A 10300-nucleotide genomic window follows, 5' to 3' on the forward strand; every position below is an offset into this window, starting at 1 on the left:
ATATACTTCCGTGCTTTTCACAGGGCCAAGAAAACAAAGAGAATATGTCATTTACATTTTCCACCACTTTGAGTTATTTATGTTGTGCTTTCTGAAATATAAAATACATTACCAAGACAGATTCAATAACCAAAGAACAGGGTTGATACAAAAGGTACCACCTTTATAATTAGTCCACAAAGTTTGTTTAGAATTTATTGTTCTGGGAAACTTGGAACCAATAGTACTAACACAATGTTTTGATATCTATCACAATGTAAGTGGAGCAAATGCTGGCATTTATTAAAAAAAGGAAAGAGTAAATGAAAACTGCAACAAAAGAATTAAAAAAAAAAAAAAAAAAGTAATTTCACAGTACATTACCAAATGAGAAAAAGGAGGAAAATATCTTGAGGTGAACATTCTCATCTCTGCCCATCCCCATCAAGGGATCAATAATATTATCAACATCAATAAAAAAAAAAATTACAAGTTTAAAAGGCCCAAATCTCTAGCAGCAGTGATGTCAGCTGAGCGAGTTTGAGCGTGTGGGTGGGGGTAGGATGGCTGCATCGGCTGCTTTGAGTTTATGCAGAGAGGTCGCTATTGTTGAATCGATCCTGGTCATACACCTCAGCAACGACCTTGCGACCCGCAAACCAGCGGTTATTTAGAGCCTGAATTGCCTTGCTCATTTCCGTGGCCTCGGAAAACTCAACGAAGATCTTGACAATGATTTCGGCATCGTCTTCCTCGCCCTGCCGTTCCTGGTAAATGATAACCCTGTTGACTGATCCAAATTTGCCACACTCCTCAGTCACCTCTCCTTCAAGATCATCATCAATGTCCTCTGGTCCCACCATGTTACGCAGCACCATCACTGTTGACTGTAAGACACAAAGAATTAAAAAAAAAAAAAAAAAAAAAAAAAAGACTTTTGACAGAAACCTACAGAAAAATTAATTATATATATATAAAAATAAATAAAAGACATGTTGAAATAAGCCCATTTAACAAAACTGTAGTTATCCAGATCAGTGTGAGTCCCTTCATGCCAGCTCACCTCCTGCTTGCGTAGTAGCTTCTGCATTACCATGTGTCGAGCGCTGCTTCCAGAGATGCTCAGGTGCTCCTGTTCGCTTAAGGACTCCTGTGCGGGTCCATCCAGTGGCTGCTGCTCCTCTTCCTCTTCCTTTCCCTGCTCCTCCTCCTCCTCTTTTTTCACCTCTGCTGGCTGGCTGGGTGTCGTCCCTGCGGAGTTTGTGGTTGTGACAGGTGGGGAAGCCAGAACAGGGTTAACCAGACCCACCTGGGGGACCACAGGCAATGAAGGCCGGGCTGGGGTCACTCCTGTCGAGAACAAGGGCGAATGTAAAGGCCACCAAACGTATATTAAGCCCATCAGATTATGTTTCCAGTAGAACTGTACCTGTGATTATACCAGGAGCCTGGGCAGCCAGAACCGCCTGTGGAAGTCCAATCTGTTGGCTAAGGATATGAGCAGGAGATGCCAACGAGCCCAAAACAGAAGCACCAGCGACAGCCTCCTGAGGAAGAATAAAAGCAACTAAGCTTTGCGAGAACATTATTTTCTCAATGAGACGCATAGTTGGGTCACAATTCAGACAGTCACCTGTGCTGTGATCTTAGCCGTGGCGGCGGCCGCAGCCACTGCAGCCGCGGGGGGCAGCCCTCCAGGGGTGGTAGGAGTCAGCAGGGGCATTGGTGGCGTCACTGCTTTTCCCACCCGAAGGTACTGTCCACCCAGGTCAAACAGATTCATGGATGACACGGCATCCTGGGCTGACTGGGGCTTCTCATACTCTGACAACAGCAGGAAAAGGAGAAGATGCAAGAGAAACACACACCAAAATGCCTCCAGTCAGATGAAAAAGAAGTGTAATTCTGCAAGTATGATGAGCAAATGTCGATGCAGGAACTTAGTAAGTTTAAGGCCAAAAAAAAGCTAATTAAAAAAAAAAAAAAAACTGCTAAGGGTGCAAAAGGTAACAGTAATTCAGCAATACTACATACTAGAACTACTAATAAAAATAAAACCGAACTGTCTTAAATCACAGAAGAAAATAGAATGGTCACAAATACATAATATCACTTATAGTATGTTTCAAAGCGTGCAGGGATTCATGCAAAAAAAAAAAAAAAAATTGCCAGTACTATATCACCTTACTGCAGGGTTTTCTTTGATTCTCACACACACAAACAAGTAGGTTTAAAAGGCAAAAACAAATAAAACTGGCACATTGCAATGACATAAATGTGTGTAGAAACCTAAAAGCAACAGTTTAAACATTTTGGAAGCCATTCATTCATTTAAAAAAATCATTTAAAAATAACCAATTACTGGATTCAAAATAATTAAGCTGCAGTCCCCCCAAAATGATTTTTTTTTTTTTTATATCCTTTTCACTATTTTAGTAATTGCGTTGACACAAAGGTAGCGCAGAAACACTGATTGACATGAAGGACCTTCTCTTTCCCTTCCTGCTCACCGATGAAGCCGAAGCTCTTGTGTCTGCCTGTGTTGGGGTCTCGCGCCAGCATGCACGACTTGATCTTCCCAAAGGCTTCAAAGACACTCTTGATGTCATCGTCAGACAGGTCAGGGTGGACCGATGCCACGTAGATCCGGTTGAAGGCTCGTGCCTCCTCTGCCAGCTGGTCAATGATGGGCTGCGCCTGGCCGATGTTACTTGGCCGCCCCACCTACAGCACACATACCAGCACAGGGGCCACTGAGTGGGGTGTACGAGCGAGAGTGTGTGTGAGAATGTGCGAGCACGACCCCGGACTGAAAAAAGAAGAGTGTCCTCTGAGATGCAGAGAAGAGTAGACTGATCTAGAGTTAGCTTGCGAACGGCTTGTGCCAGATCTCTAACTGGATTACTGGAAAGAAAGGGGTTATGGGAGTGATGACTAAAATAAATAAAATGTATTATGTGTGTGTGTTTTAGCAACTTATGAACTAACAGTAAGACTTTGGAGACCCTGGTCCATGAGGTATATTCTAATGTCAGAGCGATTCGAGATTATCAATTATTTTGATTTCCGGGGCATGTACAGGGTGTGTGCTGCAGGAGGGGCGGCCAAGCAACACCAGCCAGGCGCAGCCCATCATTAGCACACCACGGACAAGAGAGCAGCGCAGAACCCACCACGCCTTCAGCGCCCGCTCCTGTCAGAAACCTGCACTCTAAAAACAACCTGATCACAGCATGGAAGCACAACACTGCAGAGAAAGAGACCCAGTTGTTTTTCTGTTCTTCTAGCACACATCAACAGTCACACACAGACAACCAAGTTTCGTAGCCACCGGCAGACAATGGTAATCTCATGAAAAGAAACCAAAAAGAAACAAAACATGAAAGACAAAGCACGTGCGCACACAATTTTTTTTTTTTTAAATCAAGGCATGATTTAAATACACAATTCAAGAAAATGAACCCTGAGGAAGAAGATCTGTCAAAACACTCACAAATAAAATACTGCAACTTTCACAAGACTTAAGGAAGAGAAGAAAGTTAAAAGCAACGACAGAGGCTCTCCACCACCCCTCTCAGGAAGTCCAAAGGGCACAGGATATGCAGGAAGAACATCCCAGGGAGTCAGGGCATGGAACTCTGTTACTGGAGACTCACCTTAATGTTCCTGCCCCCGAGCATGACAGAGTTCATTTGCTCCAGAGCAAGCTGAGCAGCCTCTGGCACCTCATACTCCACAAAGGCAAAGCCCTGAGAGGCGAGACAAGAAAAGAAAAAAGTTACATAGGTAGGAAAACAATGCCTTGAACGATAAATAAGTAAAAAAATGAATTCCCAAACATTTAATAATTCAACTGATGCTCCGGACAGACCTACTTTTATGACACCTGACTAAAAATCTGTTCCGGATCGCGTGAAACTTGCGGATACCCGCAGATCAGAATCGGCTCATCATTTGACTGTGCCAAAAGTACAACAGTTCTGAGGGAAGTAAACTCGGAACCTGGACTCTGATTCAAAGTATGAAAAGTCAGTTCACAAATCCGACGACAGGGACCTAAAGCAACTTGGGGGCAATATGTGCTTCAGAACCAGATAAGAGTACCATATTGGCCAAAACTTTAGATTTTTATTCATTTATTTTTTACTAAATGCTGGACTAATGCTAATAATTCTGCTGCCAACTTTTATTGACGCACCAGTCGACATCCACTAATCTTCATCGGGCACTGGCAGAATACCACACCTTGTGTTTCATGGTGACCGAGTCCCAGGACATGTCGATGCTCTTAATGGGTCCGAAGGGAGCAAAGGCCTGCCGAATTGTGTCCTCCCCAAGCTCGTAGTAGATGGATCCCACATAGACCCGGCACATAATTGCCAGTGCTCGCTGCCGCTGCGCCGCAACCTGTTGGACGGAGGTGGGAGGGAAAAGAAAGGAGAGGGAAAGCTGTTCAAAAAGTCAGACAAAGAAAAAGCCATCACACAAACACACACATATTTCATATCAAAAGAAAAATCACACACAAGTATAAACATCAGTACAAACTAAATGTGTAAGGGTGCATCTAAGAACTTCCCAAGTCCTAATCCCACAACTCAGGCATCTACATTACAATCATCTTGAGAAAATAACTGAGTTTGCGAACTTGGTCGCCATCTCTAGGTCTAGCATAAAAGTTTACTTGGAAATCATCTACATCCCTGCAGCTGCATGTAAAAGTAATAGGTCTTAGGAAAGTCATACTATCAGCACACCCTTCACTGGTGTAACTGACCTGTAGTCCAGAGACGCTGATTAAGGGTACCACACTCACACATTTCAGGGGGCACAACTGAGATGGGCGCTGAACTGTTTTATTTAAAGGAAGCTGGTTGGCGGTTTTCCCCACAGCATTCACAAAAATCTAATGGTTTAACGCCATAACCCGCCAACCCGATCCTTCCAGTCTTGTTGCACTCCACTACGTATTAAGGAATTTGAATATAATATGAATTGAATGATTTCTGGATTAGGTGAAGCGACTGCTAACCCTCTTAAACACCAAGCCAAGGCGGCCTCGCTCAGTTGCTTTTTGGTACTGCAGCACAGCAGCATATTTACAAAAGAGACATGGATTTCCAACCAGGCCACGAATGTCGTTAAACATAAGAAAAATGGAAAAGAAAAAAAGAGGCATGCGTTCCAAACACATTCTCCATGTTGACACGCAGTGAAGAGATTAACATCAGTACCACGGCACACAAGCAACTCCCCAACTGGAAAAACGTACTCTACACTCGCAATAAAGTGACAATGATACAAAAACACCCCACCTCACCTCATAAAGACGTTTAAAAAAAAATATATAAATTTAAATAAAAAAAGAGTGATAAAGGTTTTGGTTCCCATAATACTGGCTACAAAAACACAATCACACAACATTCAAAAGCAAAAAAAAAGCCATGTCTGCTTTTGAAATATGCTGGGGCATTCGTTTAAAAAGGTCATGAATGAACTGTGGCTACTGCTAGCCAAATAAAGAAGGGTAACAGTCCTTACAACAGGAATGTGGTCAGAAAAAAAAGTGTTTAATATTCTATTAACCGATTGTAAAGGTGAGAGAGGATCTCCAAAGCCCATTGTCACTGCTGCCATCTGAAAGACAGTAAAGATGAAAAAGTACTGAAAAGTAGGTTAAATAATTCTCCTTTCTCTGTCAAACGTCATTCTTCAGGCAGACATTAACTTTTAAGACTATACCCCGGCTATCCAAATTACTCTAATCGACTCCAATTTATGTTAAAGTCCCATTCTCCCTCCCACAAGATTCATATAGCAAATCATCTCCCTCTATAGAGATTTTAAAAAGAAAGAAAATAAAAAAAAAAAAAACAAGAGTGAACGCTGAACAAAGGCCAACATGTCGCACATTTCTATTCGGTCCTGGCTGAATCTGAAAGAGAACACAAGAGCTCAGCCCAAGAAATGTAAACTTCAGACATGCACCCTCACAACAATATTTACAACAAAAGACAAGGCGCTTCCTTTCAAAAATGATTTACTCTGTAAAATGCTGGGATGTGTCTGGGGGGGGGTGGAGACAGCTACACAGACATTACACTACAGGCCTACGGTAGAAAATGGCACAAAGCTGTCAAATTGGCAAATACGTCTACACTATGCTATGAGGTGCAACCTTTTGCGTAAACCGAGGCCTGTTCAAATACAGTAGCATATTCTTTTGAATAGCGGCATAGAGTAGAATGGTGCGAGCCTACTCCTACTCGGACATCCGGGACAGTGTCTATGCTGAAGGCGCGAGAGACACTGGCACCAGGCTCTACTCACCTGGAGGTTGGTGAGCTGCTGCTGCTGATGGGCTATGGTCTGCTTCACCAGTACACTTTTAATGCTCTGCTCCATAGCATATTTCTTTGCCTAGATTAAAATAAAAGAAAAATACAATTTCAGGAATCAATCATTAATATGCACATAAAACGAGCGCGCGCATACAAAGCAATTGGTCTCCAACAGTTCAAATTGTGTAAAACGTTCTACTATGGGCTTTAATTGTGAGTGTAAACCTTGACACAGTTCAACTTTAATGGCAATCGTACTTTGGTGAATTGGTAGTAAACAATACTCTTACTTTGAGGTGATAATTACACAAAGTGTGCCAACGCCACTAAATTTGGAGGATTAACATTTTATGAAATTGCTTATATTTATACTTTGCGGACTTCACAAGTGAACATTTCCGGGAACATTCTAAAACGCGCTCCACAGACAAGATTTGAAACCACACGTTTAAGGTTACTACTACTCCTCCATTACACAGAGAGTGACGGCTGGATACTCACCCTCTGCAACGCCTCTTGCTGCTCCGGCGTGAGAGGCGGCAGGCCAAGCTTGGAACCTGTCCCCTGTCCATTCTCCATCATCGGAACGTTGCCTCTCTGCGACAAGGCGCACGTTACAATCGCAAGGGCCACTTATTCACACTTACAAAAACAGCGAACACCGGATTTGCAAATGGACAAAAAAAAAAAAAAACTGGTCATTCCTACTAGACACTGGACCTAACGCGCCAACTGGCAGGCGAATTGGATTTACTTTCAGCTAAGAAGCCGCCGCCCCGACTTTACGGTCCAAGTTTGAACGGGAGCGCGTCTCGGTACCTTCGAGGCCGCAGCAGACGGAGGCGACCAGTGGCAGAAAACCGGCGGGGAATCTCGGTGCGGAGAGCTCACAGGACCTCAGCGATCTGCAAAGAACACCCGGTCTTTAGATAAAAAAAATATATATATTTAAAAAATAAATAAATAAATAAATAGAAAACAGCCGATCCAGCACATTTCCCAGTCATTCTGGGGAGGGGGGGGAGAAAATGTCGCTCCCATCGTACATGCGGGTTGAATGAGGAGGCGCTAAAGGCTAGTTAGCAACCGCTAGCCGAACCATCAACTTCACACAATAAAAAAAAAAACCCCACCACGCGTCTGAATAATCTACACAAAAAGACCGCGGGTAGACCGGCCACTCGGTTAAGTATCATGTTGAAAAGCCGCACCAAGAAACCGGCTGATGGCAATTTTAGCTAGCATGCTAGTCAAGAGAGCCGCTATTTCATTGAATTAGTAACGCGGCGTTGAGTTTTTTTTTCCTTTTAAGAGGTTTTCTCAACAAAACAAAAAAATCGTAATACCAAACCAATGCCCCCGAGTGCACCGAAATTCAAGACGGCGAACGTGAGCGCATCGCTGCCCTGGTGCGACCGACAACTTGCTCGCGAACGGGGCTGAACAACGTCCTTACGTGTGATGGAAGGCCCCGACTTTCCTAAGCTAAACCAAGAGGTCCGACGCTAAGCATGGCGCAAACAGCTTGACGCGACACGCAACGTTGCAACGACGTAAATCAGGCAGAGCGTGAAAAGCAGTGTGAGAAAAGCCCAGTACATTGCAACGCCTTTACCGCAGGCTCCAGCATTACCGCCATGAAGCACACTTTTCGCGAGATCTCGGCGGCCTTCCTCCGCGTTCGCGTGTTATCGCGAGACTTCGCAAGAGGCTCGTCAGCGGCGCTCCTAGCAGGTGACGTCTAGGAGGCTCCCGGTGTAAGAGTGTTAAATGAGTGTTTAAAAATACCTCTAGCCGCATCCTATTTATAATATTTTTTTAATGTGTGGCGATATTTATGAAAATAATATGAAAATAATATGGGCTTGGGTGTCATGATAGTTATGATCTTATAGTTTCATTTTAATGCCAGCCAAAATGGTTGTTCTGGTGGTACACTCGAGAATCACTGCCTGTTACGTGTGTGTGGTGTGTGTTTGTGTTCCCTTCCAGGTGTGTGACTCCATCTTGTCTGAGGGTGGGCCCACTAAATGAATGGCTCCACAGCGGTGCAGCTGTTTTCTATTTAAGGGATCCATCTCCTTCAAGCCTGAGAACACCATCCCAACTGTGAAGTACGGAGGTGGCAGCATCATGTTGTGTGGTGTTTTGCTGCAGGAGACTGGTGCACTTCACAAAATAGATGGCATCATGAAGAAAGAACAGTATGTTGAAATATTGAAGACATCTCAAGACATCAGCTAGAAAGTTAAAGCTTGGGCACAAATGGGACTTCCAAGGAGGAATGGGCCAAAATTTCATTAAACTGTTGTGAGAAGCTTGTTGAAGCTTGTTGATATCCAAAACATTTGCGTCAAGTCATTCAGTTTAAAGGCAATTCTACCAAATACTAGGCAAATGTACGTAAACTTTCTCCGCACAGTCCACACGCCGACTCCTAGGCGCCTCCCATCCTCCTGTTGCGCACCTAGAACACTGGAGATGGAGAAAGTTATTAAAAAAATTCTCTCACACATTATTTTGACATTTAGCAAATAGAAATGATTTAACAGGCCTAAAACTGAAGGGTTTTGTATGATTTGATATCAGACAGTAAGAAAGAAAAATTCTGTCTTTTTGTACAGTGTATGTAAACTTTTGGTTTCAACTGTATAACATGTGATTGTGTATGTGTAGTGTGCATTGTGTTGGTTCTGGTCTTGTCAATCATATCACCTACATCACCTTTCAGATGTTCTTTCCCTCTCCCCATTTGTTTGTCGACCGGCAGCCACAACAGAAATCTGTCCAGGTCTTGTGGTGGAGGATTTTGCTGAAGATCTGATCAATAAACTCAAGCAACAGTAAACTATTGTAGGCAAAGTTGTCTATTGTAATACACAACATAACAGCCAGCCAGTCGACAGATCTGTACCCCGCACATCGGGGCTTTCGTTCTTATACATTTCTCTTATCTTTGGTCATAAAAAAACACCCAGAAGACCCAAATGACTGAGATCTTGTGTGTGTGCCCTGTCTCAATAATGTGTTTGATAAAGTTTTTCTGCTGCTGAGGTTACTTACAATGCGTCAGGGGCTTGTTTAAATGATTCCAACCTACTCCCAACCTACTCCCAGAGGAGACGCTGTCTCCTCTGTGTGCATGTGTGTGTGCTTAGGCATATCAATTCATATTACATTTCCATAAGTTCAAGTGTTTGAAAATAAGTGTTCCAAAAATAACATGCATATGCTGTATGTATACTGCTTACGTGGTTGTATAAGTCTCCAACAAATCTGTGCTCCTTCACGCACACACACGGTTAGACCCATAGTAAAAATATACGTTTAAGTGTGCAAGTTCAGTGAATGTAATCGCACATCTGTCATCATAATTCATTGCCTGGCTGCTGAGACTTGGCCACTAAACAGTTCTTACAATTAAGCATTGAGGCCTGGCTGTCACGGTACGGTGTTGGACAAAACGAGAAACCCCGGCGCGATTGGATGCAAGGAGGCAGGTAAGTTTCCTCCAGTTTAATATGTGAACGTGAGCTGCAACGCCACACGAATGTTGTCAACCTGACGTTCTAGGTTGAATTGGGGAAGGGACAGGATGAGAGGGAAGAGTGGAGAGGTGAGAAGACGAGCAGGATAATTCTTACTGGTTGAGATGGAGAAGGAGCCGAGTCGAACTGACCAATGCCATTCAATGACTGAACGGCTGGCAGTAGCCATCTTGCCAGTTTATATGAGTCACGTTACCTCATCTCCGCGTTGCTCCCGATCACATGAATGGAATCATGTGACACTGGCCAGTAAACAGTTCTTACAATTAAGCATTGTGCACCCAGCTTGTGACAGTTGGGCATACTACCCCTCCACATAATTTATTAGGCCTTGGTTGGGCCTTGCTAACCTTATCTCATTTCTTCCCATACCTCCCATGCCTTGGTTGGCCTTCTACCTTTCTGTGGGTGTGCATGTGAACGTATGATCTC

The 10300-nt window shown here is 43.6% G+C and overlaps 1 protein-coding gene across 6 annotated transcripts; it reads right to left on the reverse strand.

Annotated features, from left to right (window-relative positions):
- Nucleotides 1–142: 142 nt before the first annotated feature.
- puf60b (poly-U binding splicing factor b) lies at nucleotides 143–8029 on the reverse strand. 6 transcript variants are annotated; one of them, XM_028970035.1, is made up of 12 exons: nucleotides 7920–8029; nucleotides 7140–7225; nucleotides 6822–6917; nucleotides 6310–6399; nucleotides 5566–5616; nucleotides 4225–4386; nucleotides 3636–3728; nucleotides 2490–2703; nucleotides 1613–1803; nucleotides 1409–1523; nucleotides 1043–1329; nucleotides 143–866 (listed from the first exon to the last, which is right to left on the reverse strand). In XM_028970035.1, exons 3-12 carry the CDS (start codon nucleotides 6900–6902, stop codon nucleotides 567–569), a joined length of 1584 nt encoding a protein of 527 aa, XP_028825868.1. In that variant the 5' UTR covers nucleotides 6903–6917; nucleotides 7140–7225; nucleotides 7920–8029; the 3' UTR covers nucleotides 143–566. The 6 variants fall into 6 exon arrangements, with proteins under 6 accessions (XP_028825868.1, XP_028825863.1, XP_028825866.1 ...); XM_028970030.1 differs by having other exon boundaries at nucleotides 1409–1526; XM_028970033.1 differs by having other exon boundaries at nucleotides 1409–1526; nucleotides 7777–7999.
- Between the last annotated feature and the right edge of the window lie 2271 nt (nucleotides 8030–10300).

This window comes from Denticeps clupeoides, chromosome 2 (assembly GCF_900700375.1).
Source record: "Denticeps clupeoides chromosome 2, fDenClu1.1, whole genome shotgun sequence".
Classification (NCBI taxonomy): Eukaryota; Metazoa; Chordata; class Actinopteri; order Clupeiformes; family Denticipitidae; genus Denticeps; species Denticeps clupeoides.

Coding starts and splice junctions, on each gene's coding strand:
- puf60b (XM_028970030.1), bottom strand. CDS start 6,902: ATGATGGAGAATGGACAGGGGACAGGTTCCAAGCTTGGCCTGCCGCCT. Junction 3,729..4,224: donor CGGTCACCATGAAACACAAG/GTGTGGTATTCT, acceptor CTCGCCTCTCAG/GGCTTTGCCTTTGTGGAGTA. Junction 1,330..1,408: donor GGCTCCTGGTATAATCACAG/GTACAGTTCTAC, acceptor TGTTCTCGACAG/GAGTGACCCCAGCCCGGCCT.